At 42.8% G+C, this 27,373-nt stretch overlaps 1 protein-coding gene across 7 annotated transcripts in view; it reads left to right on the forward strand.

Moving 5' to 3' along the window:
• The first annotated feature begins 1,151 nt into the window (after nt 1-1,151).
• Nucleotides 1,152-27,373, forward strand: part of ARAP3 (ArfGAP with RhoGAP domain, ankyrin repeat and PH domain 3) — a 67,668-nt gene continuing 41,446 nt past the window's right edge. For 3 of the 7 annotated variants that reach the window (XR_006103653.1, XM_042464764.1, XM_042464766.1), the window contains exons 1-16: nt 1,163-1,271; nt 4,419-5,515; nt 7,881-7,942; nt 8,592-8,656; nt 10,500-10,576; nt 13,345-13,611; nt 15,021-15,090; nt 15,446-15,566; nt 15,828-16,018; nt 17,056-17,162; nt 18,622-18,821; nt 19,153-19,238; nt 19,609-19,791; nt 20,020-20,173; nt 24,599-24,730; nt 24,817-24,970. Coding sequence is in view for 6 of the 7 variants with exons in the window: in XM_042464764.1 (XP_042320698.1) it covers nt 4,461-5,515; nt 7,881-7,942; nt 8,592-8,656; nt 10,500-10,576; nt 13,345-13,611; nt 15,021-15,090; nt 15,446-15,566; nt 15,828-16,018; nt 17,056-17,162; nt 18,622-18,821; nt 19,153-19,238; nt 19,609-19,791; nt 20,020-20,173; nt 24,599-24,730; nt 24,817-24,970 (2,924 nt within the window). In the remaining variant the exon portion in view is untranslated. Of the gene's footprint in view, nt 1,282-4,418; nt 5,516-7,880; nt 7,943-8,024; nt 8,170-8,591; nt 8,657-10,499; nt 10,577-13,344; nt 13,612-15,020; nt 15,091-15,445; nt 15,567-15,827; nt 16,019-17,055; nt 17,163-18,621; nt 18,822-19,152; nt 19,239-19,608; nt 19,792-20,019; nt 20,174-24,598; nt 24,731-24,816; nt 24,971-27,373 lie in introns of those variants that run through there. The other 4 variants (XM_042464765.1, XM_042464768.1, XM_042464769.1 and 1 more) reach the window with 4 other exon arrangements.

Raw genomic sequence — 27,373 nt, forward strand, 5'->3', positions numbered from 1 at the left:
AACAAGTGCATACATCACATTAAGTATACCCATTGTGTCAAGTTGTGTATTGAATTTATTGAAATAAAAATGTTCTAATTTGAACAATGCTATTTCCTTATGAAGTGTTACAATATGAGTTCAGTGGACCCTTGTTATACGCCGGGGTTTGGTTCCAAAATCCCCCATGGATAACAAAATCTGTGGATGCTCAAGTCCCATTAAATATATGACATAGCAAAATGGTGTCCCTTATAAAAATTGAAAAATCAAGATTTCATATTTGAAATTTATACTTTTTTGGAACATTTTCAAACTGTGTATGCTTGAATCTGTGTATAAAAAATTTGTGTATAAGAAGGGCCGACTGTATGTATATATATGTGTGTGTGTGTGTGTGTGTGTGTGTGTGTGTGTGTGTGTGTGTGAATAAAAATATGCATATTAAAAAACAAGATATTTTTATTCATATACTGTACTATGTCGAGTGGGGGAGGACATGTAGGTGTAAAGGGGAGCCCAGGGTGCATTACTTATGTTCTCCTTCTTTTTGATGGATTAGTCCATTTGGAACAGCAACAAGCTCTGCTTTTTCTGTTATCTTTGCTTATGCTTAGTTTCACTTGGGAGGACTCAAAGCATGTGGCTTTTGGCTGGGATGAGGGATTCACTGTGACAATGTTCACAAAACTCAGCTTTCCCACGTTTCTTTATTTGTAAACTCTCTAGTACTATAGTGTATGTTGATCCATGTGATCTTCTATCTCTGTACTGCAGAACATAAAACCAATGTGCTTTCTCAGGCTTCACAAAGCTAGGGAAGAATTCTTCTCCCTGACATCCAGTTTTCTTTGCACTGGGACTTTATGCAGGAGGGCACTCAGTCATATGAACTCTCATCTGCCATCTGAAAAATTACAGTCCAGGGACAGGTTTACTGAGGGTCTTTTATATCCTGCTAAATGCACACCCACACTCTGCATATTATATGAACAAACTACTTGCAGACACAATACCAATGGACACATGCACGTATATACATTCATAGTGCCAAGCTGAATAATTCCTGTTTCTGGGGTGGGAGAGAGCAACAGGAAGGAAGCCTGTGCTGAACAATGGGAGGAAGTGGAGGAACTGGAAAAAAAAGACCAAGCAACAGCAGAGGGAGCACATATGGCTTAGAGTGGAGCAGCTTGATTCATGGGGAAACAACATTCTCAGCTATTGAACAAACAAGACTGCTGTGGCTATCTTTTGGCCTTGGAGTTTCGCTCCCAACATGAGTGAAGAGGGTAAGCAAGGGTAAGCATTGCCTAAATTACAATAGTATCTATAGATTTAGGTAACCTGGAAGCTGCACTGATCAGATGTTCAGAGCTTTCCTAATTCCAGGGGTGGGACTACCAAAGGGACATTGTGGAGATGATTTGAAGTTATAGCTAATGGGCAATAAGGAAGATCTTCTCTTTGCCAGGGTTCTACTAAGTGGTCCTAGGCAACCTGTAAAGTGCCATGCAAATTTATGGTGCTATATAAATAAACATTGATATTGATGATGATGATGATGATGATAATGATGATGATGATGTCAAGGGAATGGGGCTTCAGAGGCTCATTGTGGAGATGATCTGGAGGTATAGCTGAGAGACATTGCAGGGATAATCCTACTGACCTACCCTTAATGTCATGTTTGTAAGCTGCAACCAAGCTAATGTTATGTGAAGCTCTTTGACCACATGGTGTTAAAGGACTATCTTTTATCTTTGCCACCACCATCAACACATTGGTGTGAAATCCGAATGCTAGAGCATGTAAAAGTTTAAGCTGGTTTTAAAGTCTAAACTGGTTTTGTACCATCTTGGGAGGTGTATAGGCAAAATAAGGTGCATAGGGCTAATCTACCTTGGTTTTAAGGCAAAATCAGCACTCATGCATCTTCCAGTAGGGGAAAATGTTTTTGGGAAAAGGAAAAATTAGTGAGGGGCTTCAGGGGAGGGTATGTAGGAAGGGTCTAAAGCTGGGGAAAAAGTTCTGTGGCCACACACAGGCTTCCCACCCCTGCTTTGAGGTATGAACATGACCCAGGCAAATGAAAAGTACGCATTCTGTGTGAGATATTTTCCCATATGACTGAAAACAGGGATGGGCAGAAGGCAAACAGACTGACTGATTAAAGCAATTGTCTACTGTGTCTTTAAAGTAGACCATGGAAACCTGAAATGAGGAGGTCTGTTTTAGAACAGAGGAAGTGCCTTGATTGCTGGTTAGAGAAAGGCCTGTTCAGTTCAGTCAGATGCTTATCAGAGGTTCACAAACAAGGCATGAAGCTGATGGTCATCCTTCATTATTTGCACTCAGCATCTTATATTCAGAGAAGTATTGTAAAGAACATAATAATAGTAGAAATAGTGGTAGTAGTAATAATAATACATTTGGAAACTTGCAATATGGGCATTTGTGAAATTTGAAGCAAAAAATAGCAGGAAAATGTTATGTATCCATTCCCATGCCTTCTGCCTGCATCTCTGTCCTAAAATATATTTAGTAGAGAGAAGCGGTCGTTATGCTTTTGTTACTGCCATTTGCCTGTCGCATCTAGTGTAGCCAAGATTATCTTGTGGTAGGCTTGTAATGATCTGAGGCATTTGTTCCTTCCATATACCATGGTAGAACTTAAATGGAGCAGACTTGGGGGCTGAACAGACCACCCCTAAGAAGCAGCCTGCAGCCACCTCTTTCCTCACCAGATCGGGACCACGGCAACTACATGCCACAGCCCCAATCTAGCCTTTCCATGGTGCAAAAAGGAGTCGCAAAAAGAGGCTCATATTTGCGCCACAGGAAGGGCACCATAGCTGCTGGTGCCATGGTATTTCAGTGCTCCTTTGGTGCTGCGTCATCTGGACGCAACACCAGAGGAGTGCTGTGATACTGCTTGCCAGCATGAGGTCAGTCTATGCATTGTGCAGACACCACATCCCCATTCCACCCTGATGCCGGCCTTTATCGTTGGACTGTCAAGGATGTTTGATCAACAGGGAAAGATAAAACAAAAATGAGGTCTTGGAGCCAAAGACAGGCAAACAAGAAATTAGGTATTGGGTTGTTGTTGTTGTTGTTGTTAGGATATTTATTAATTAGGATGGAGCTTAGATTGCCTTTAGCAGGAGACCTGACAACCTCAGATTCAATAAAAATAAAAACAAATGTATATAAATGAAAGCCACTGGGCTCCATCTATCAGCAGTCCTGTAGAGAGTTTTTTTGAGAGGGAAACATAAAATAGGCAGGGGCTTTGTTGGCAAAACAGTACTGAGTGAGGAGGACCCACCCACCCTCATTCCTCAGTCTGCCCAGTAGCTTGGATGCTACATTACTTGCCGGCTGGGCTGGCTGTATGCAGGAGGTTCTCGTTGTGTGTGTGACTCACAGTTTGCTGACCTCTCTCATGCCCTCAGCCAGCATAGCAGTGCACTAAGGCAGATTACAGCAGTGCCTTGTCAGCCACAAATCCCTCCCCATTTTGGTGACTCTCAGAATTCCTTCCCCTGGGAGAATTTCACTCTAGCTACAACGTGGTTATTGCACGCATTACTTGGTCTGTATTTTTCTTCACAGGGGAAGGGTGGGGTTCCGAATGGCCAGCTTGAACTCCCAAGAAGAAACAGAAAGAGTGGGAGCTTATTTCTTGGTCCAGCAAAGATTGCAGATAATCCAGATAAATCAGTTTGATGACAGGACACAGCACAGGGCTTGCCTTTGTGAGAATGGAAGTGCTTTCCTCAGTTCTGTTGTTAGCCTTCTCAGTCTGGGAAAAGAGGCGTCTCTGTGAGAGCAGTACAATTGTGTGTGTGTATATATACTGTGTGTGTGTGTTTGTTTAAGCAGCTTCTTGCATGAATGGGATGCTAGTAGTAGAAGCTAGACTAGAGGAAGGGTGGTTTAAATAGAGGCTATGAGATCCTTTGCATCTTTACAAGCTGGAGACAAGCATAGGCGGGGTACAGACCGCCGCTTTGCGGCAGTCTGCCGCCGCCGCCAGTAGGTCCGCGGGGGAGCCGGAGCCTTCAGACGGCCCGACTCCCGCGCGGACCGAAAAAAGAAGCTCCAAAATGTCACAAGCGGTGCGACACGTCTGGACGCTGTGCGTCCAGTACGTAAAGATGGCGGCGCCCGTATGAACAGGGCGCCGCCATCTTGTACGTATTCAATACGTACTAGGGTTAGGGGGGGTGCGGAAGCACCGCCCTTTCCTAACCCTAGTATGTATTGTATACGTACTATCTGGCGGTCTGTAAACCGCCATAGAAAGTCATGATGCAGCATAAGGAACTCTGAGTGAAGCTAACTCATCCCCATTGCCCTCATTGCTACTAGAGGCTTTGTTGATGCCTTCCTTTCTCTACCATGCTTATTACTGCTTTCTTTGTTTCCCACAGATGGTAAACTGATAAAGGTCCTTCCTTCCCTGCCAAGGGGACATGCACCAACAATGCCATGTGGACTCTGACATTGCAGACTGGCTTTCTGTTATACATCTGGAGAGATATCAAGATACCTTCAAGCAGCATGGATATGGCTCAGTGAGAGATGTGATTTCTCTCAGTAAAGAGGACCTACAAAAGCTTGGCATCACTGCTACTGGCCATTGCAAAAGGATTCTGAATTTAGTAAAACATACCTGGTTGTTTGTGGGGAACAAAAGTGGACACATGGCAGGAGATACCCACTGCAAATCTGGCAAATATGCAGATTTCCTGGATGGGCCTAAAGTTGAAGAAAAGGATGATGTTGTCATAAATAAAGAAGTCATGGCAGAATCTGTTTCTGGCCCTGGGATTCAGCAAAACTCAACAGATCAGAGCCAACAGCCATTATCAAATAAGAAACCAGCTTCTCCAATGGCCAAGCCAATACCCAAACCCAGAACTGTGTTCCCTCATACACACCACACAGTCAAGCCAGAGCAGGCCTCGTTGTTGCCACCACAGATATCTGCACCTGTTGGTAAACCCACTTCTTTATTTGAACAAACTTTAGGAACATTTATTAATCCGGAAGCATTTGTTCCTGGTAAATATGCCACAAATGCTGAAAGTCTTGAGATTACAACAGAGCCCCAGGCAGGGATGGGAGGTAAAGTCCCAAGCGTCACTCTGCAACCTCAATGTGGGGAAAGAATGAATAACTCAGGATCTGCTCTGCAAATGACTAGTGAGGTCAAGAGTGTGGATGCAACTTCTTTTCCCCCCATCCCTCCATATTCCACCTGTCAGAGCCAGCCTGCAGACACCAGTCCATCACAGTTCTTTTCAACTGCTTCTAAAGTACAGAGAGAGCCCTTGTCACTTTCTCCTGCCCTTACCAACTCTACCTTTCCAGAGAATAGGAACGAGATGGTGCCAGATGTTGCTGTACTCTTGTCAGCACCAACCAAAAATGGGGATGTAAAGGACTCTCCAGGGCACCAGCCTAGTACACAGCCTTTCAGACCAGCCATGCAAAATGGGATTGTGGCCATAGAGAAGGAGGCCAAGTGAGTATATGAACTCTTTTTAACAATACAGTTTACCATCTTTCAGGAAGCCCCTAGAGGGAGCTTGGATAGAACAGGAAAGGATGTTGTCTAGGTACAGCAATCACATATAATTTACATGTTAAGTTATGTACCCCACTTCCTTTAGAATTACTGAATGGATTCCTGTTACACCATAAAGCCATTGCTTCAGATTCAAAGGAGCTTATCCCATGGCTTACCAAATCGATTTACCTCTATCCATCTTAAAGTTTAATTTGGGTGGCATCCTAATGTTATCAGTTATTTTTGCCCCTGAATTTGCCACCAGAATACATCCCGGGTGCATACCCGCTTCCGGGAATGTTCATCACGGCTCTTTTCAGATCCAGGAGTTTTCCGGCTTAAGAAAATGTTCACCAGAGTGCTCCCGGAAGTGGGGATACACCCAGGATGTATTCGGGCAGCAAATTTGGCAGCAAAAACCTTCTGATAACAGCAGGATGCCACCTGAATTAAGCTTTAAACCGAATAGAGGTAAACTGATTTAGTAAGCCATGGGATAAGCTCCATTGATAGGTTTAGGATAGGGTGAAGAAAAGTTGTGGCCACAGGGGTTGCACTTTATAAAATCAGCACGGTTCTATGTACAGGCATAATGTATTCACACATCCATATGTTTCTCCTTCCTTACTGAAAAGAAAGCTGTCATTTCTTCTTATCTCCCAACAAGGAAATAAAAAAAAAATTCTCCCCCAGCAGTCCTGATACAGATCACTCTTTCCTTTTTGCTAGCAGCAATTTCTATGGAGCTGGAGGAGGCATTCAATGGCAAAAGGTCAAGAGACCTATGGGGTGGGGGGTGGGGGTGGGCTCACATGGGAGATTATAAAGGCCTTTACATACCCTGAGGATACCATTTGCATTATTAATGCTCAGCATTCCACAAATGCTGTAAAATGTGCAAGAATAAGCAGTCTCATCTATTCCTGGTAAGTTTGGCAGTAGAATAGCATGGAACCTACAATACTTTGCATTCCAAGGGCAAGAGGTGTCTCTCTGTCTCATTTGGCCCCATTGTCAGAAAAAACCATGGTTGGGAAGTTCTAGGAAGCAGGGTCACACAGGAATAGAATTTCTGCTTACGTGTTAACAGTGCAAGAGGGCTGAGAGCCTGAGGTGGTAAAGCTAGATTGCTTCTAAAAGGGGTGGTTGAAGACATTCTGTTTCATTGCCTTTCTCTGAATCCTACTTACATTTTCCTCTGTCTCTCATGTCTGCTTACAAAACTATTTTACCTTTCCGCCTGGCAATTCATGTGCATTTTAGCACACTGTCTTAATATATTTTCCTAACGTATACATCTTGCATGAATATTTCCCATTGACCAAGCATATTTGTGTGCATTTGCTTAAAAGATGCTAATGTTTAGATGTGTGTGTTTTGTATATAAATTGAAAAGAAAAGAAGAAGGGAAGAATGTAGTGCTTGTGGTTCTCTGCCAATGATGAGAAACTGAAAGAAGAACACTTTTACTAATAGAATGGAGCATGGATCAGTTAGATATATTTTCTAAAATATTAATTCAAACCATTTCCCCCATACCTAATTGTAGTATTTCAGGGAGTATATCCCCACAGGGACCATGCCCCATCCCAATAATTCAGATACTGTACTTTGGGATGGGACAGCTACAAATTAAAAGGAATTCCTACTGAGCTGTCTGAGCTGCTTTGAGTAAAGCCAATTGTCTGTAGTTGAGACTAACTGAAAAAAAGAAGTTGGCAGCATGAACTTTCATAGACTTAAGTCTACTTTCTCAAATGCATCTGGAGGAATGCATCTAAGGATGTAGACTGAAATCTATAAAAGCTCATGCTGCCAACTTTAGTTGGTCTCAAAGGTGCTACAAGATCTCTCTACATCCTGATTCTATAGACTAACATGGCTATATCTTCGAATTCTATCTGTAGTTAGAAGTTCACAAATAGAGAAAAATGCCAGACCTAATATATTCACATTTGCTCAAATGATTTTTATCAATGTACTTTATTTTTAATTTTTGTTTTGTCCTTTGAGCAGCCTATAATGGAGTCATACCAAATTATTGACCAAAAAAAGGGAAATGTATCTCCAACAAAGAAGAAAAAAGAGCACATACATTTTCATAATATTTGCATATGCTAATTTATATATATAGGTGCAAATGAGGAGATGGTATGTGTGACAATTTCTGAATATGAGGTACAGCTACTTCTCCAAGGTTTAGCATGAGAAAGAAAAGGAGAAACAGTATGGTTAGTGGTTTCAGGAATATGTGGTTTCCAAAATTTAGGCAAAGTTAAAAATGCCACCCCTTTGGAATTTTCTCTCTTTATTCTTGCAGCTCCAAGGGACAGCTCTGCCAGGATCAAGACCACACACCACAAGGATCAGCCAGCAGTTCAGGTAAGAGAGAAGGCTGCAGGTCTCTTGGATGCTAATAGGGTGGGACAGAAGGAAACAGACCTTTTATTTGATGTTGTTGTAGGAGCTGGGGAAGGCAAAGGTGCTATGCTTCCAGTGCAGGAATAGCCAGTAAAGAGCTTGGAAGAGTTACATTTTGGACTACATCTACCAAAAAAACAAAAACAAACCCACCAACATGGCCACTGTGCTGCATGGGAGGATTCTAGGTATATAATCCAAAAATGATTCCCCCTCCCTCACAAGATCTGATCTGGTGTGATATTAAATTTAGCATACGATGGGTATGGGGAATAAATACATGAAAGTAGAGTGATTTCAAGCTTTTATGGATTTCCAAATTTGGAAGCTTCTGGCTGGGCAAGATACATCTCCCAGGAGAGCCCACTACAGTATAAACCTCCCTATACAGCTATACTTCATGGACAAGTGTGGGACCGAAATATTGTAGGAATTCAGTGTTGTTAATAATGCCCCTATACAACAAAAGTTGTTTGGGGGCCTTCCCACAGTTTGAACAGATAAGACTCAGGAGACCAAAGGTTAGATCTCCAGCAGTTTTCACTTTTACCAAGAAGCCTGTGTCACTTTAGTGCTCCTTACTATCTTTTCATCTCTGGGTTATATTCAGGTCCAGTTGAGGAGTCCATCAGCCCCTATTGTGAGAGCATGTTTGGACACTTTTGGTCTTCTCAGGTGAGAATGGTGGGCACCATTTTTTTTCCCTATTCTGCTTCCTTTCTCTCCAGCAGATCAACTCTCCAAGGTTTTTGAGTCATTCAAAGAGCTTGTGTATAAACAAACAGAAGTAAATAAACAAAGCAAATCCTAACCACAGATTAGTCTGTGGTGTTTCAAGAAGCTGTGACCATCACGCAGAAAGAGATCTTGGTATTATTGTGATTGCACATGGAAAATGTCATTTCATTATTTGGGGGGCTGGGGCCTTCAGTGCTGGAGGAGCAGCAGGAAATGGTATGCCCCACTCACCTAAGGAGCTTATCACTTGGGTAAATAAGCTGTCTTACCTTTTCCGGCTTCAATTCTGGATCCGGGATGCCCCTGCATGTTATCATAGCTAAATCACCACCAGTCTAGTGGGGATGCTGCCGCCTGGATGTATCCCAGGTCAAAGCCCCACTCAGCTGGCTATGTTTTTAAGTCTGAAGCTCCCTGACTTTAAAAAAGCACTGACTGAGCAAGGCTTTGAACCAGGTGGCAGCATCCAGCCTAGATGGTTGGTGATTTAGCTATGATAACATCTGGTGGCATCCCGGATCCAGAATTGAAGCTGGAAGAGGTAAACCAGCTTATTTGCCCAAGCAATAAGCTCCTTAATTTAGGTATGGAGGATCTAAAGCCAGCCCAATTATTTTGGCACTTGTGCTGGGAAACCTGACAAGCCTTTCACGGCAGTAGCAGATAACAATTTTCTGGCCTTTCATGATATTTCACAATCTGCTTCCTGAGGAAACTACCTCACTCTGCCTAATTATAAAATAGGGGGAGTACATCCGCAGGCTACATAGAGCCCCCAAGATCATATATGTGGCCCTCAAGGATCCTAGAATCATAGAATCGTAGAGTTGGAAGAGACCACAAGGGCCATCCAGTCCAACCCCCTGCCATGCACAAAATCACAATCAAAGCATCCCTGACAGATGGCCATCCAGCCTCTGTTTGAAGACCTCTAAGGAAGGAGACTCCACTACACTCCGAAGGAATTTGTTCCACTGTCGAACAGCCCTTACTGTCAGGAAGTTCCTCCTAATGTTGAGGTGGAATCTCTTTTCCTGGAGCTTGCATCCATTGTTCCAGGTTCTAGTCTCTGGAGCAGCAGAAAATAAGCTTGTTCCCTCCTCAACATGACATCCTTTCAAATATTTAAATAGGGCTATCATATCACCTCTTAACCTTCTCTTCTTCACACAAACAAAAATGGGGGGGGGGGAATTTTGCCCCCAAATGGCCAGTATCTTCCCCAAGCCTCTGGAGGGACTCCTGTTATCTGTTGACCACATTTTGGGGAATTTTTACCAGCTCACCTTTTGGGCTCACACAGGCCTTATTTCAAATAGAAACTGAATAAGTACATTTAATTTCCTGTTGGGGGCAAAAATAATTCAGCCTTCCACATTTTGGAAGGTGAGGTAGAGAGAGTGACAATGGAAGGTGCAGCCTTCCAGGATCCCGTGGAGGTCTAAGTACAGCCTTAACCCCTGGTTCCTGTCCATCTCTTTTGTAAAGCTAGTCCTATTTGGGGCAATGAATAAAGGAAATTAAACTTTAGCAGTTACTAGATTGTTATTGCTGTTACTACTGCTGTTGCTGGCCATGGCCAAGACTGTCACACCCTGTTCATGAATTGTGGAGACATTTTCCCAGTTGCTTTTGGAAACATAAAGCTAGACTCCAGCAAAGCAATTTAATCAGCATCCATTAGTGCACTATGCCTAGAGTGCTGTAGCTTGTTTATTTGCTGGCCACGTGAAAACAGTGAATGCTTCAGCTTCTAAGCATTCTGTTAACATTCTTTCAGAATGCAGCTTCCCTTGAATGCCAGGAATATGAAGAGGTGCCAGAATGTGCATCAAGCCAGAAAGAAGGAGCACCTATGTAAGTGGTTGTAATTACTCTTCCATCTTTGCTTCTTTTCTGTAATACACAAAAGAGAAATGTGGCTGAATAGGAGCAGGGACTTTGAAGAGCAAAAACTGAGAAGGCAGTTTATATCCTTGCTATAAGAAAGCCAGTGTGATGTACTGCTTTGAGCATTGGATTATGATTCACTCCTTTCCACACCAAGGAGATCAGGGTTTGATTCCCAGTTCAGCCATGGAAACCCACTTGGTGACCTTGGGTGAGTCATATACTCTCAGCCAGGATAACCAGGCATCCTTCTTTTCCAGGATATGTCCTACATTTCAACTTTCTGTCCAGGAGGAATTTCAAAATGTCCTCCATTTTGAACATGACCAAGAAGCATGAATTTACATTTATAATAGTAATTTTAGCTTTTATTTTGTAATGTCCTACATTTTTCTTGACTGTTTGATATTTTGCGGCGCGTTGCCCTCCTTTGCAGTTATAACATCTGGTCACCCTGCTCCCAGCCCCAGAAAACACCATGATAGGTTCACCTTAGCGTTGACATAAGTTGGAAATAACTTGTAGTCACACAGCAACAATAATAGGTCACAAAGATGCTGCTCACAAAGGCAGAGTGAGGTGTTGGTACAGTTCAGCACTCCTGGCAGTTGCCTGTCTTTCATATAAAACTTAGAGCTCCTCCAAATAGGGTAAGATATTGCTGGAAGTTGTGGTATTTGTTGCTATAGGTCTCCATTAAAAAAAAAATCTAAACAATGTTTCTGGTCTCTCATACAATTTTCGAGCAATTCTCAATACCAGATGCAATAGTTTATTCCAGAACCCAAGCAGGTTACTTTTTAATTCCCAGAGGTAGCAGGAATCAAAAGACTAATCTTTGCCTTTCTCTCCTTTTTGTTTTTTCAAAAACCAACTTTTTAGAAGATTATCACACTGCCTTTTCTCCCAACCTCGGTGAGGGCTGAAACTTTCTAAAAAGTGGCGTTATCACACACGTCTGTGTCCAGTCCTGTACTTTGCAAAGAACGGGAAGGTCCGAATTGGGTACGGGATGCCAAGATTGGGTTTGAGATGCCTCCAGACTGGACACGGAGATGTGCGATAACACCTGCTTTTAAAACGTTTCAACCCACGCTGTGATCATTTTTTTGGAGTTATAGTGTAGCAATAAAATGACAGTTGTGTACTATAACACTATGAGCCTTATCACACAGGACACTCTTCCACTGTAATTCCATGGCATTAAAAAAGCGGGATGGCATTCTTACCTCCCACACCTTCAGTCCCAAACCAGAATTAAAGCACTGTTAATGTCCAAAACTCATCACACTGCAATTTCCTGCCTTCCCCATTTCTACTCTACCTCCCTCTCCACTGCTCAGTTCCCAAGGAATGGCTGCTTTGGGAAGGAGCCAGAGGAGGAGAGAGAGAGAAACGAAGGAAGGGGTGTGTTTGTGTGTCTGTGTGTTTGAGTGAGACAGTCTGTCTCTCTGGTGTGTGAGAGAGACTGTGTGTGTGTGTGTTTGTGTGTGTGTGTGTGTGAAGAGAGAGAGAGAGAGAGAGAGAGAAGCACTGCAGGGACAGAAGAGGACTTTACAAAGCTGGAAGGGGACTGGATCTCCCAACAAAACTGGCAGGAAAGCATGAACTTTTCACACTGCAAATCATACAGAACAGCAGTGCTGAGGGAAGTCATTAACAAATTTTTCATGTGAATAAAAATACTCTCTTTTACTACAGTCACCATAGTACAGTTCACTGTACAGTTCAACCACCCAACAGTTACAACATCATGCAGGAGAGGGGAATTGAACCATGCAGTCAACATGTTGTCATGCTGCTTTGGTGCAATAAGGGCCTATAATTGTAAGAAGAAAAAGTGAGAGAAGATAGAATTTGTCCTTCTGATCATAGGGTTACTGCATCAAACCACACATACATTTTTAAAAACCTTTGGAAGAGCTTTAGAGCATATGCAATAAATCAGTATATACAGCATCCAAAAAGATTGGAATGAACATACACCCAAGTTAAAACGATTGCCAAAGCTTAAGGATGTGCACAAGTTCTTTAAACCAATCTGAAAGACCTCTTAGATGGGCAATTGTTGATGGCTAGGAGACCATATTAGCCCCCCTAGGCGACCTTGGAGAGCCACTCTCACACCCACGTCCACATCCCAAAAATCAAAAAAAGTTTTGCTTCCACATGCTGCCATGTTTTATCACTGACTCCATCATTTTATGCCCAGGAGAAGCTTACTTTAAAAACAGGAAATTATATTGTGTTTTGTTTTGTTTTGTTTTGTTTCTTTGAAAATCACTTCCAAATTACTTCCCATTTTAAGAAAAGGCCTCTCCTAAGAAAAACCCCTGTACCTCCTGGAGACTATTTTTAATGTTATCCCTGGAAGTCTGCATGCAGCCAATGCCATAGAGGCAAAAAAGGAATTGCAGCATCAACCATTGCTGCCCGATTGGTATGGAAAGGGAGTGATGTGGTAAAATGAAGAATTTAAAGGAAGCAAGAGACAAAGCCTTCTGCTGGAGTGGGGGACCTACAACTCTATTCATGGTCCTTTTTTCTCTTCCTATCACTCATGTAAAGAGTATTTTGAAGAGAAAAGGGTGTGAAAATGGCTGTTTTACTAGGAGACGCTCTTGCTATCCAGGAGGATGGGTGACTCCCTGCTTCAGTGGAAGAAAGACTGATTTGTTTGGTTTTTGTTGGGCTCATTTTGCCTCACTAAACACCCCTGTCACCCATTATTTTAGGAGCAGGAGCTCCAGAACAGAAGACAAGAGTCAATCTGCTAAGAAGGAGACTGCCCTCAACAGCTGCATTGACCAGAATGAGAATGAGGGCTATTCTACAGTGGAGGCTCCGTGGGGTCAAGGCTCTCCATTCAGACTCTCCAACCACCTGTATCCAGATGAGATTTTAGATGACTTGACCATCTCCCCCTATGCCAGCTATACCTCACTGTCAGAGCGGCCATCCACTGTGCTCAACGGCTGGTTAGACAAGCTCTCCCCACAGGGGTAGGTGACTAGCTAGTAGGGAGTAGAGTACTGAGGAACATGGTTGGGCCCTAAGTAAAAATGAATAAATTGTTCACTTAGCGATCATGCATTGACCTTTTGCTCAAAGCAATTCACACCATTAAAGTATCAATTAAAATAGAGGAAATCAGACAAGGTAAAACCACTCACTACAAAGGACCATACCGCACTACATTGTTATAGCGTTATTAATCCACATATACTGCTATGTCTGCTTCCTATGGACCCCTAGGATTTGCAGTTTATGGAGGGGCATTTAGACTTCTCGGTCAAAGAGCTTCTTGGTATTGTTGTTGTTAACATTTATTTATAGAGTGCTGTAGGCTTTGCACAGCACTTCACATGATAAAAATCAAAATAATATAAGAATCAAAAGCCTGCCAAACGGTGCACAAATCTAAAACAACAAACTACAAACTACTAAACTACAAACCCCAGAATGCCACAGGCGGCTTCACTGCAGTTGAAGTTGAATAATGGCACTATAATGGTGTACTGTAGTATGGTACAATATTGTCCAAAGACTGAAACAGGGACAGCAGCAGAAAGTTGATACTTTTGTTTTAGCACTTGATCAATGAAACAGTCCTGCTTTATTCTTAAAAGGAGAAATTCTAAGGGTCATACTTGCCTAGAAGCTGGGATTTCAGGTCTGACACTCTTCCCACTTCAAGAGTAGGCTGTGGTCCCTCTGTGAAAGAATTGCACGCTGCTGATAATCAGAGTGTGGTTGCACACTTTAATCATTAAACTGGTTCACTAAAGTGTTACTAGAATGATTAGTAGGAGCAAATTTCAGGCAGGTGTTAGAAACATAGGTCATTTATTCTTTCTGAGAATATTTTGGTTATATGTAGAAAATAGAAAAAAATATACATTTAAAGATGGGCTTTCCTTCCTATGTGAATGTATGTAATGAACACATACACACCCTGTCCCAACATTTATTCCAAGAAGAGGAGGCCATCTGGAATGGAGAAACTAAAAGAGTTAGGGTATTTTCCCTGTCTACTGCCCCCCCCCATGCTTTCCACCAAATTACTGTCAACTTTGCCTAGGAAGAGTGATCATTATATATGTTTCTGCATAACACGTACATAGGTGCTCATACTGTAACAGTTTTGCTTTCTTACATCCACATTTTCTGAATTATGTTAAATTCGAATCAAAATCAAATTTACTCTCACTCATCCCTACCTGCAAGACACTCTATTCAAGGCTTGAAACTGTTCTGATAATGAGCCTTAGAGATAGTTTCCAGGACTGGATCCTCCTGGTGTCAGAACTGGATTTGTTCCTCAGCTGTCCTTCCACAAGTGCTTTCTATGCAGAGGAATTTTTGGGTTGCGGAATATGAACTCAATGGGCTCTTCTTTCGTTCTTGATAGGAATTACGTCTTCCAGCGACGCTTTGTTAGATTCGATGGAAAAAACATCATGTATTTTAACAACGAGAAGGTGAGAACAGAATTCTTCTTACTAAACACTGCATGTTTTGGGAGGCTAAAGAGATTTGTGGCCCAGAGAGAAGAAAGGGAACTAGGAAAGTGGATTAAGTTTTAAAAAGGGGGGGGGACTGCCTAGTGGGGAGACAAGGCATGACAATAGAAAGTAGATCCTCAGCTTTGGGCCTGCAAACATGGCTTGAGTGCATGAACCTTTGCTGCCTCTGTGTATTTCTGAGAGTTTTTTTTTTTTTTGTCACCCCACCCCCAAGAAAAAAGAGGTAAAACTAGATTATCAGTTCAGTCAGTCTCAAAGTTCAGTGTGGAAACATCAAAGCTAAACCCCTTGCTTGCTTGGCTTCCTTCAGGAGCCATATCCTAAAGGAATGATTCCTCTCTCCATCATTGACATGGTGCGTTCCACCAAGGACAACAAATTCCAGGTCGTCACTAAGCACAGGATCTTTGTCTTCCGAACTGAAAATGAGGGTGAGAAATCCCATCCTGAATCAATTAATCCCTCCCTCTTCATTCTTTTGGCCTGCAGCACCATTTTTTCTTCCCTCATTCATCATTCTCTCTTTTTTTCCTATTCACTTTGTGCCATATTCTTTGTTTGCAAAGATGGGAAAGTTCAGGGAAATCACTTTCACTTAAGGGTCTACACATAATGTTTCTGCCAGCTCTGGTCAGAAATAATTTTTTGAAGTGTCCTGCAACCCTCTCACCTTTTACTATTGGTCCCGGCAGCCCAGAGAGATGAATGGTGCAACACCCTGCAGCAGAAGGTGACTGAGCAACGGCTGCTTTGTTCCCAACCATGCCTCAGCAGCAGTAACAGCCGTTTTCAGAAGTTTGGCTACTTGGAAATGAAGGGCTACAAGTCCAAGCTCTTTGTGGTGCTTATCCTGGCAGAGATGTGGCTGTATAAAAGTGAGCAGGTGAATGCCAAAGCCTTTCAGCAGTTCTTTCTCCCTCCTCAGGAATGCACACCTGATGCTATACCCTATGAAAGAGAAGTCATGAGCCCTGTGTTTCTCCTACTTTTCAGATTTGAAAAGCTGGAAGAAAATGTCTTTTTTTTTTTCATTCTTGTTTTCTTTCTTTTTTATATGTCCACACTGGCCTGAAATCACCCTGACCATTTACAGTCCCCATTTGGCTGCAAGACCATGTCTTGTTTTTTTTTTTTTCCATTCTTGTTTTCTTTCTTTTTTATATATATTCTTTTATTTTTTTACACTGGGATTTCCTTCTGGGGAGAATCAGAAAGGAGACAGACCCTTTCTCCTTCATTCTAGGAATAACGCTCCTGTACATAGCTCTGACTAAGGAGCTTATCACTCACCTTTTTAAACCGGCTCCAGCCTTCCGGGTCCAACCTTCCGGGCTGGAGCTGGGACGGGAGATGAAGGTCGGGTTTATCACTCACTAAACTGCCGCCATCAACCCAGGTCCAAGTCAGGTCCCAGCAACACTCCACCCGCACTTTTTAGAAGCCAGAAGCTTTCCAACTTCTAAAAAGTGCTGGCAGAGTGTGGCTGGGACCCAGCTTGGACCTGGGCTAATGGTAGCCAGCGGTTTGGCAGCAATTTAGTGAACAATAACCCCCACCTTCATCCTGTGTCTTGGCTCCAGCCCAGGAGACTTGAGCCCGTTTAACGGTGAGTGATAAGCTACTAATAATGGAATATGATCAGGAGTATGTCCACACTGGCCTGAAATCACCCTGACCATTTACAGTCCCCGTTTGGCTGCAAAACCATAGCCAGTATCAGATTCTGATGTTTCTTTCTTCACCATTTCCACTCCTTACATCCTCCCCCATTTCTTAGTGGAAAAGAGAAATTGTATTTTCCCAATGTTTTCCTGAAGGGTTTGGGCGAGGGGGTGGAGAGTGGTGAGCTTGTATCTAATGGGGGCATCATTGTGGCTATGAGTTGAAATCAAATCATTCTTGTCCACTTATCTTCTCCAGTTCTTCAAGATGGGTGTTGCCATCTGCCTGATTGAGATGCATGGCACCACCATTCGAGAAGCCAAAGGCCGCAGCTTTGAGCTCATCACTCCATTCAAAATCTTCAGGTAATACTCCAGAAATTACAAGACAGTAAGTGGAGTACTGTTAGATGCCAGGCAAGACCAGCATCAAGGGTTGGCATGTCTAGAGTTTTTATTACCACTAGCCCAAGAAGCTGAGCTGAGGTACCCTGGAGCCATGGAATAAACATAGTGTAAGGAATTTGTGTTTTCTTGCCCCTGCAAAGCTTTCCTTCAATTGAGAAATGGGAGTGCTCTCCCAAGAGGCCCCTGTGGCATCACAAGAGCAGCAGTGGACCATGCAGGTCTTTTAGCTCTGCTGGCTTCCTGAGGCACAAGAGAGTCATGTTCCACTGCTGCTTGGCACTTCTCCTACCCAAAAATGGGAGATCCCTGCACTGATCAGGCTAGCTTCCACTGCCACTAGTGAAGAAGTCCTGAAAGAAGCTGAAGGGCAAGCTGCTGAGGCTCCTTGGAAGGCAATATAGTTTCTGCTCCAGTCACTCTTCACGTCAGGAAATTAGAGCTTGTGCCAGAGGCCCTGGAGTCATTAGGTCACGGAAACACTTGGGAGGAGTAGAGGAGCAACTCTTAACAAACCCAAGGGAGCTAGATATTCTCCTCAGGAAAAAGAGCTTGCTCCAGGGGCCTCTGTTTAATTCTCTCAAAGAAGCAAAGTGACTCATGTTATGGCCCCCTTCAGAGACATGGGGGGGGGAGGGTGTTTGTGGTGGGGAGGGTGCTAGAAGGAAGTTCTAGTGGGGAGCTAGGATATCCTGTGGCTGAGAAGACCACAAAAATGTGCAGCCATCCTGGATGATGGAACACCACATATTCAGGTTTATTGTCTCAAGACACAGCAAGGGATGGGAACAGTGAGAGGCAGTGCAGAGAGACTGCGTGGAGTACTGGAGTCAGATCTTCAGATTTTTAATGTGCAAACATACATACACACATTAGTCATCCACATTGTTTGAAAAATAACAGCTGGAGATTTGTGGTATTATGACCATACAGTCAGCATGTTCAGGGCATATTTTGGCTATGAGCATGTAACACAAGCAGACACATTCTATCAATATGTATCAACCTGTAGAAAAAGCATTCACATAATCTGTCAAAAATAAAAATTACAAAAGAGAGAGAGAGAAAGAAAGCTGCTTGGGAGAGGGGAGGCATGTTCCGCTCACTGCCCTCCCTCTGACCTAAATCCCTCCCTTGAACTTGACCCGATCATGACCGGGGCCAAGTTCACATTTGACAGCAGCAGGGAAGAAACGAGTTTTCCTAAAAGACATGGGAAATAATCCACTTCCAGAAAAACCGTTCCAAGGGGGATTTGCCCTGGATCGAGTGTGACCCTAATTCTGATGTGTTTAAACCGGTGCCAATGGGAACTTCCGACTTTTAATCCGGGTTACAAATCGGTACAAAAGGTAACACAAAACAATGACCAGAGAGTGTTTATGACTTTAAAGCATGTTTGCTGTTTGTATTCCCTCAGTTTTGTTGCTGAGTCTGAACGAGAGAAGCGGGATTGGATGGAGGTCTTGCAGAACTCCATTGCAGAGACACTGTATGATTATGAAGTGGCTGAGAAGATCTGGTCTAACAAAGCAAACAGATTCTGTGCTGACTGTCACGCCCTAAGCCCTGACTGGGCCTCCATCAACTTGTGTGTGGTGATCTGCAAGCAGTGTGCAGGCAAGTGCCTGCATGTGCCTAGGATGCAAGAATGGAGATGGTGGGAAGTGGCTGATGGGCCAATGTTAAGTATTCTGGAATGAGAAACAGATGCAAAATATCAGACCGCTTTGGGAGCTTCCATGTTACCCAATGGAATGTCTCTGATGGGAACAGCCTTCTCACTCATGTACCATAGAGTTTTCGTTGGTAATTATGAAGTGAATGAGTAGCTGTGTGTGAAGAGCTGGGGTTCAAGGGGTGTTTCCATGTCTACTGCAGATGTTTGGAGGCAGCTGGATCATTCACTTGCCATAAAAAGTTTATGCTCACAACCTCACTCCTTCCACAGGTCAGCATCGAAGCCTAGGCTCCAGCATATCCAAGGTACAGAGTCTGAAACTGGACACAAGTATTTGGAGCAATGAGATGGTTCAGGTATGTACCATGTCTCCAAGGAGATTGGGAAATTGTAGGTTACATATCCAAAGCTGCAGGAATTCAAGAGGTGGGGAAAGGAAGGACTGGGGAGGCCAGCTTTGAATTTGTCTCCTTGGGGTGCAAAAGCTCACTTGAGATGCAAGTTTACTTTACTTTTCTTTTCTTTTCTGGCCTGCTCTGGAAATATGGAGAGCAGGCCTCCTCCAAATATCAAAAGAGTTTTAATATCAACAGAGTTTTGTGGCACATTAAATATGAACAAATTTTACTTGTCATAAGCTTCCATAAGCTCCCATCTACTTCACCAACTGCTTGTCATCCATCTTTTGGAGATGGTGCCAAGTCACCACATCTCTCTTTCCTAAAGCTGTTCATCATGCTCGGGAATGAACAAGTGAACAAATTTTGGGAGGCACAGCTCCCACCTTCTGAGGCCTTGTACCCTGATGCCAACAATGAGCAGAGACGAAACTTTATCACTTCCAAATACCGCTATGGATGCTACCGTATGCCGCATCCACATTACAGCAGCCAGGAAAACATTTTGCAGGTATGATCACGATACAGGAATCAGGCAGAACAATAAACGGGTGTATTCTGAAATGTGCCTTCTTGTGCACTGCCCCCTTCTCAGTCTTGGACTTGTACAAGCAGGAGAGGAGAGGCTATTCCCTATCCTGTGACTATGTTGTTGCCAGATAGAGGCTATCTGTAGGCTTCTTGGCATAACTTTTCCACTTACTTTGAGAAGCTCCATTAACTGTCATCTTGCTCTCAGGCTCTTTGTACAGCTGTTTCTGGGCCTGGACTGCTGAAAACAATGTTGCAGTTTTTTGCAACCACCATGGAAGCAGAGATGGGATGTTGTGACGCCACTTTGAAAGCCAAGTCTTGGTGCAACAATGGCCAGGGTCAACAAGGGAGCTCCCCAGGTAACTTTTACTCTCTTTCTCTGTCTATTTGTCTCTTTACTTACGAAATGGGAGAATAACTCTTTCTTTGACCATATGCTTTTAATTGTATCACATCTTTTCTGACTGATAGTCCAACATTTTATTTCTATAAAGAGTTTTCTGACATCTGCTTGATTCAGCAGGAAATCCTATAAGTCCCAAATGACCCTTTGTGTGTTTTTGAATTTACATCACAGTCTACAACTCGGAAGATACTCATTTTCATTTCCATCACAAAACAATTGCCCTTGAAAATTTCAAAGAAATGTAACACAAAACCTTTATTTGAGCAAAAACAAACTAAGATTAGAGGAAGAAAAACTGCATTTAAAATCAGTTTTTGACAGTTTTTAATAACAAAATAAGACCCTATGCAGACGGGCCTTAAAGGCTGGCTTGAGGGTGGAGTCGTGGCCTAGCAGCTACACGATACACGCCCCAGCTCTACCCGCAGGGCAACGTGATGCTGAGTGCTGCACCACATGGTGCACAGCATCACAGCGCTCCTCTGGCACTTCATCCGCCTGATGCAGCACTGAAGGAGCACTGTAAAGCCATGGCGCCACGGCTATTGTGCCTCTGTTTTTGCAGCTCCTATTTGCAGCCTGGAAAGACCAGATTGGGGCCGTAGCGTGGGGTTGCCGTGGCCCTGAACTGGCTGTAAAAGGGGCAGCTGGAGGCTGCCCCTTGCGAGGCTGTTTGTACAGCCCCTAAGTCAGTTTTCCTTGTTACTGAATTTCCACCCAGTACTACAGAACATACTACTGGTGTTTTCGTACTTACTTGCCTCATTCTCAAAATCCCTTCAGTTAAGGCAAGTAGGGAAAACAAAGGTTCCAGCATTGTAAGTTCTGGGTTTTTTCTTATTTAAAAAATGGACCGCTGCTTATGTAATAATTTGGATTGTAGTTTGTATGATCTACTTAATGAAGTCTACAAATGTGCCAAATGTCAAAGTGACCAAATAAAGGTCACTGATACAGCAAATTCTAAGGTACTGAACTAACATGCTTACTTTAGTTTTTAAATAGGCTTGCCATAATCTGTTAGCAAAGCTGGGTAAACAATAATGATACTCTTTAATCACTTATCAAGAGGACAGTATTCATAAGTTTGTAAAGTTGAAATAGACATGGTTCCTCCACCCCATCTCTGCATCTGAGGGATTTGCAGATTTGTTGTTGTTTCGCAGTTAGTCTGTATCTGTTAGTACAGACCCTATGGTCTAGTTTGGTCACCTGAGCTTCCAAATTTGTAGAGAAGAGAATTGTATTAATAGGCAGAAATGACATCAACATTCCTCTGAAGTAATTATAAACACTGGAACTTTAGAATATTTGATATACAGAAATAAACATGTCACTTTTGTACAGTTTTTAAGTACTTAATTTACTTAACTCATGTAACAAACAACAGCAATAGCAAGTACATTTCTATACCATTTATCAGTGCACTTCAGAACTCCCTAAGCAGTTTACAAAGTATAAGCTAATTGCCCCCAAGAAGCTGGGTACTCTGGATGCGGGGCTGAGCCGACCCTGAGCCCCTGGCTGGTATTGAACTCACAACCTTATGGTTTGTGAGCGAGTGGCTGTAGTACAGGCATTTAACACTGCACCATCAAGGCTCTTTCTCACTCTAGGCACATTTTTATCTATTCTATGTGAATAAAGAGTCAAACATCTTACATCACATTAGAACATTATATTTGTCTTAGGAAACATCGCTAAGAGGCAGTCATATAGATGCAGACTGATAACAAGTTAAACATCTTACGTAGCACTGTAACACAGTCATCTGTTGAGGCAATCTATAAATTTCAAACAGTAATTCACCTGCATTTAATGATATATATATATATTTTTAAAAAACATCTATTATTATTATTCAGCTAATAGCACAACTATGGCCTGTTACAGACTGCCAAAATAAAGCTGCTTCGGGTCGCTTTGGCAGTATGCTGTTTAAACGATGTGTGGGTCCTATGAGTCCAGTGGTCACGCCAAAGCCACACTCCATTCCTAAACACTGGAGTGCAGCTTTGGTGCAGCTTCCGGATTCTTAGGGTACATGCATCATTTAAACAGCATACCTCCAAAGAGACCCAAAGCAGCTTTATTTTGACAGTCTGTAACAGGCTTATAACTAATATTATGAAGTGTGGTAATTTTCTTAGGAATAGAATAGGAGGCAGCAGCTTTGCAGCTGTACATCATTGGAGGCAGTTGCAAACTGCTTACCTTCTCTTTCTTTTAGAGTAGCTTTTACACTATCTCAAGTGCCTTCTATCTTTCCATCTCTACCTAACAAGACTTTTGTTAAAGGCCACTACTCATCCAGTACCAATCCTGTAAGACTGTAATGGTCACCATTATTCTGGCCACCTGTCATCAGGTGATTACAAGGCTAAAGTACATCTGTTCAAAGTCTTAATTTTTTTCCCCATTACAACACTGGGCTCATTTACTAGGCTCCTGTCAAAGTCATTATTTTCTGGATCTAACTTGTCATCTATTTTTTTTTCTCCACTGCACCTTTCTGCTATATCTTTTATTTATAGTTAAGTGTCTGAACACCCCAAATTGATTTCATCATGTTCTCATTATCTCTATGAAAACAGTGGTCACAGAATAAACTTTTGTCTTTGTTTCTTCCTAATATACAAACTTTAAGGCCTTGATATTTGCAAAATATGTAACAAATACAGTGTTCATCCTATAATAAAATTCTGAGCTGCAGTCCAAACATTATTATTAAACCCTATAGTAGCAATCTAATGGCCAGGTTATACTGTGCATGCTGAGTTTTATTCTGAAGCTAAAGTGTTGTCGGTTCTCCATTGTTCACCAAGTGAGCCATCTAGTGGATTCTTTTGAACAATGTGTATTTCTTTAATTCTGACGTATGATTTCACAGGACCAAATTAAAGCATTACTTTAAGAGTGTCACAAGCAACTATAACCCTGCCTCCCATTTCTCCAAAATAAATGCAGGGGATCCCATACTAACTGAGGCCTTGGTGTGGGCATTGGGGAACTTTAGCCATTTGGCCTATGCTGTAGTCCTGATCCTAATCAAATACCCTCCACCTGCACAGAAGGATCATTTGACAATACAGAAGTATTAAGCTTATCCCATGGCACTTAGAGAAACGAAAATGGAACAGAGCAGGGGGGAAACGCACGGGAGAACACCGGTGATGCCGCCAGCAGTCCCCAGACCATTCCTCAGCCATTCCTGGAAGCTGATTTTGAAGGAGGATTTTGAACCGTTCTTCAAAATTAGCTGCCATGGAACAGTGGGCAATGGTTTGGGGACTCCTGAAGTCATCAGCAGCGTTCTCCTGTGTGGTAACATGCATTTTCCCCCCGTTCCATTCCATTCTCGTTCCTCCAAGTGCCATGTGATAAGCTTATATATGAGGAGAAGGGAGATCCAAATCAGGACCGCAGCATGAGGCAAAGGGGTAAAGCCTCCTGCCTCCTCATTAGGGTCCCTATACAGGTCACATCCGATAACCTTATTTTAGTGCAATGTTTTGTGCAATTTAGTCCTAAGGGATGAAGGGCTCAGAAGTACAAAGGCCACAGTTCTTCCTTTCTGTGTCACAAGAAGGAACCCTTGTGCCGCTATCTTTCTGAAAGCTGAAAGCAAGCATGGGACTCATTCCCTGCTGTTTCTTTCAATGTGATAAGAAAAGAAAGTGCAGGAAGCAAGCCACATGCTGGCTTCAGAAGGAAAGTGGCAGTAGAACATGAGGAAGGCACACAAGGTGTGCGCTCAGTGCAAAGATGGAGAAGATTTTCCATTGCCATCCCATCCCACCTGCATCGTCTCCCTTTGGCCTGTCCCAATCATATTGTAATGATTGTCTGCACTAGAGAAGTCTGCACTAGAGAAGCATGACTGAAGCCAGAGAAGAGAAAGAGTGATGTATATAATAAGCAGATGACAAAAAGATTGTTCATCCTTTACTTTAAGCTGTGCATGCCCAAAGGAGTTTCCTAGCATTCTGATCTGGATATGCAGTCGTTACACACTACTCAAATATAATGCTAAGATTCCACTTTAACTGCCACAGAAACATGCTATGGAATCCTGGGATGTAGATAGCCACCTGGCATTGTTACAGAGTACAGAGGTAATGGGGGGAATCCAGGCCAGTTCTGGAGCCAGAGTACTCTGGGAGCAGCCCGGAGTATTCTGGCTGGAGTTGATGAGGCCCATGATAGGGATTTTTAGGCTGGAATGTTTATAGATGAGACAAGTCAGGGATGCTTTGATTGTGATTTCCTGCATGGTAGGGGGGTTGGACTGTATGGTCCTTGTGGTCTCTTCCAACTCTATGATTCTAAGTTATAAATCATCCTGGAAAAGACAACATGAAGTTTGTACATTTGACAGGCAATCTTGGTGTGGAGGAACTGAGTCTAGAAGGAGTCTACAATGAGGTCACACAAGCAATTACTCATTGTGGGTATCTGTACAAGGCCCCAGCCATGACAAAACTCACAGTGATCAAGAAGAGCAGAGAAGGTAAGTGTCACATATGGATAGGGATTACTACTTAAGAGTAGTGGATTAATTACTTTGGTTGATAGTCTCCCTCCTCCCTGCCATAGAATTTCAGAGAGTCTGGTGCTCACTTGAGAAGTTTTTCCTCTTCTATGAGACGGACAAGAGCTCTGAACCAGTGGGGAAGATAGAAATGGCAGATGTTATTTCACTTGGTGTGACCAGAACAGATGTGTTGGCGAACCCTGGCTCCTCAGACAGGTATGTAAAAATACAACATGGCCATTTTCTCCCTGTCTTTATTTTCCTTTCTTTCTTATTTTAAGTTCTCTCTCAAATTGATCCCTGCTGAAGTGAGGTCACATTTATGCACCTGGCGATAGTGTCACACAGTGAGTTAACACTACACTGTTGAACAAGAGAGAGCCGTGTGGCAGTCTGACAGTATAGCCAGTGCACAACACAAGTTTCAAAGGCTTTGCCAAAAACCTTGCCAAAAACCATGCATCTTTTGCTCTCTAGGTGGAAGAATACCTGATAACCATAACAGTTTCATGTTCCTGCTTGATATGGATATGACACCATTAATTTCTGAAGTGCTTTGACCCACTTTATTGAACAGCCACTGTTGTAGCCACAATGAAGAGTGAATCATTACACTTCCTGTTTCTCACAAAGAGAACTAAGAAGAGATCATAGGCGGGTTACAAACCGCCATGAAGGTACTATTTCTCTATTGGCCTTAGGGAAGTCTTACCTGCTCATATTGGACTGTATGATGAAGATCAGATAATTTGCAAACTTTGATGTGCAAAACAGGTTTTCACTGGCACTATGCAGCTGGTAGCCACACTGAAAATACCTTTGACTTACCAACTTACAATGCTGTACTGGAGAAGGCTTTGACAGACTAGCTTCTCCACGATGCAATTACAGGATGAAGAAGATGCAAGAGCGTTCTAATTAACGTTGTAGGAAATAATGGCAAGGGATGGGAACTTGCAAGATGATATCGTGCTGTATTGCACTGCCCATTTTGAACTCTGTTTTTTAATTCTGCTTTCAGATGCCTGTGCAACGTGATATCTCAAGCAGTACTAAAAGGGCCCGCTGTTGCAAGGAGCATTGGTTCTAAATCTAGAACGCTTGCCAAACTTAATTTGAATACATCTAGAATCCTTCTTCTGTTATAATAGTTATTTTCTTAGAAGCCAATCCCAAAAGATCAGGAATTCCACGAACACCACTGAACTTGCTATGCCTGGATCCAGGGCTATCCATCCACAAGTGCCGTACTACCTGCCCTTGTCCAATTTGGACATAGCAATTATATCATAGGAGTTCTGTGCCACAGGACATTCCAGAGCTCGAGCTACTGCCACGTTACTAGTGCTTCGGCTGACAACTGTGGCAGGCTTGGTAGGGATCCATTGCCTAAGGAGTTTCTCCACATTTGAGGGAATTTCTCTTAATTTTCGAATTCTTGAAAAAGAAAGTGGGTCCAGACTGGCATTCACATGAATTCGCTAGTTTCGTGAAATTACGTGTGAATGCTTCATTGCATTCGAAACTGGCTCCCCATTGCACAAAAAAAATAGCATGCATTGCCCAATTTGCGTGTGGCCGTCTATCATGCAATCAGTGAAACCCCATGATGCGCTTGGACAACTTCCCATTGCCTGATTTGTTTGTAGTGGGTTATCACGCAATAACATTAAACACCCATGATTGCGTTCAGATTGCCATTGGATTATACTTCCAATTTCCCTTGTCTGAATAAACTCCTCACTAAGAGAGTATTTCGTTTCTTTCAGAATAGGTATCAGTGAATAGGTAGACATGTCCCTCTGATCAGCTAAGGCGTTAGACAAACAGCTCTATTATCATGGAATATTCTTCTCCTGGTGCTTGTCACGCAGAGAGCAATGTGAATGTGATCTTTGTTTCAAAATTCTGCTGCACGCTAAACTCCAACTCTTGGGAGAAGCAATCTGTAGTTGAAAAGCAGACACAGCTTCCCACGTATACATTTGCAAACAACTGCGTGAATGCAAGCAGGAGGAAAGTTATAGGGCAATTCCACCCTGCCCCATATTGTTTTTTGGGTTCCACAATACGAGCATGTGATGATGATGATGACGATGTATGGTTTTATTTCTTATATCCTGCTTTCTCCCATATGGAACACAATTTTAAAAACAATGCGCCTTAAATGTATAAATATAATTTAAAACACATAAAACCATTAAAAAATTCAAACAGTTATGATTAAAAATAGAATATGTTAAAAATACAAACCTTAAAATTTAAATAGCCACACACCATTGCCCGCCCCTATCAGTTTGCGAAGCTGCTGGCATAAGAACATTACCTGCGCCAGAAGGAAAGCAGGGATGGAGCCATCTGGTCTCTCTAGGGAAGAAGGAGTTCCAGAGCTTGGGAACAGCCACTGAGAAGGCCCTCTCTCTTGTTCCCACTAAAGCACCTGAGAGGTGTGAGGGACAGGAGAAGGGCCTTCTGGATGATCTCAATCTCTAGTGGGTTCATAAGGGAGATCAGTCCTTCAATACCTGGACCCAAGCCGTCTTGGGTTTTGCAGATCAAAAACCATCACTTTGAATTGTGCCTGGAAATGAATGGCAGCCAATGGAGCTATTGCAAACA

This window comes from Sceloporus undulatus, chromosome 4 (assembly GCF_019175285.1).
Source record: "Sceloporus undulatus isolate JIND9_A2432 ecotype Alabama chromosome 4, SceUnd_v1.1, whole genome shotgun sequence".
Lineage (NCBI taxonomy): Eukaryota > Metazoa > Chordata > Lepidosauria > Squamata > Phrynosomatidae > Sceloporus > Sceloporus undulatus.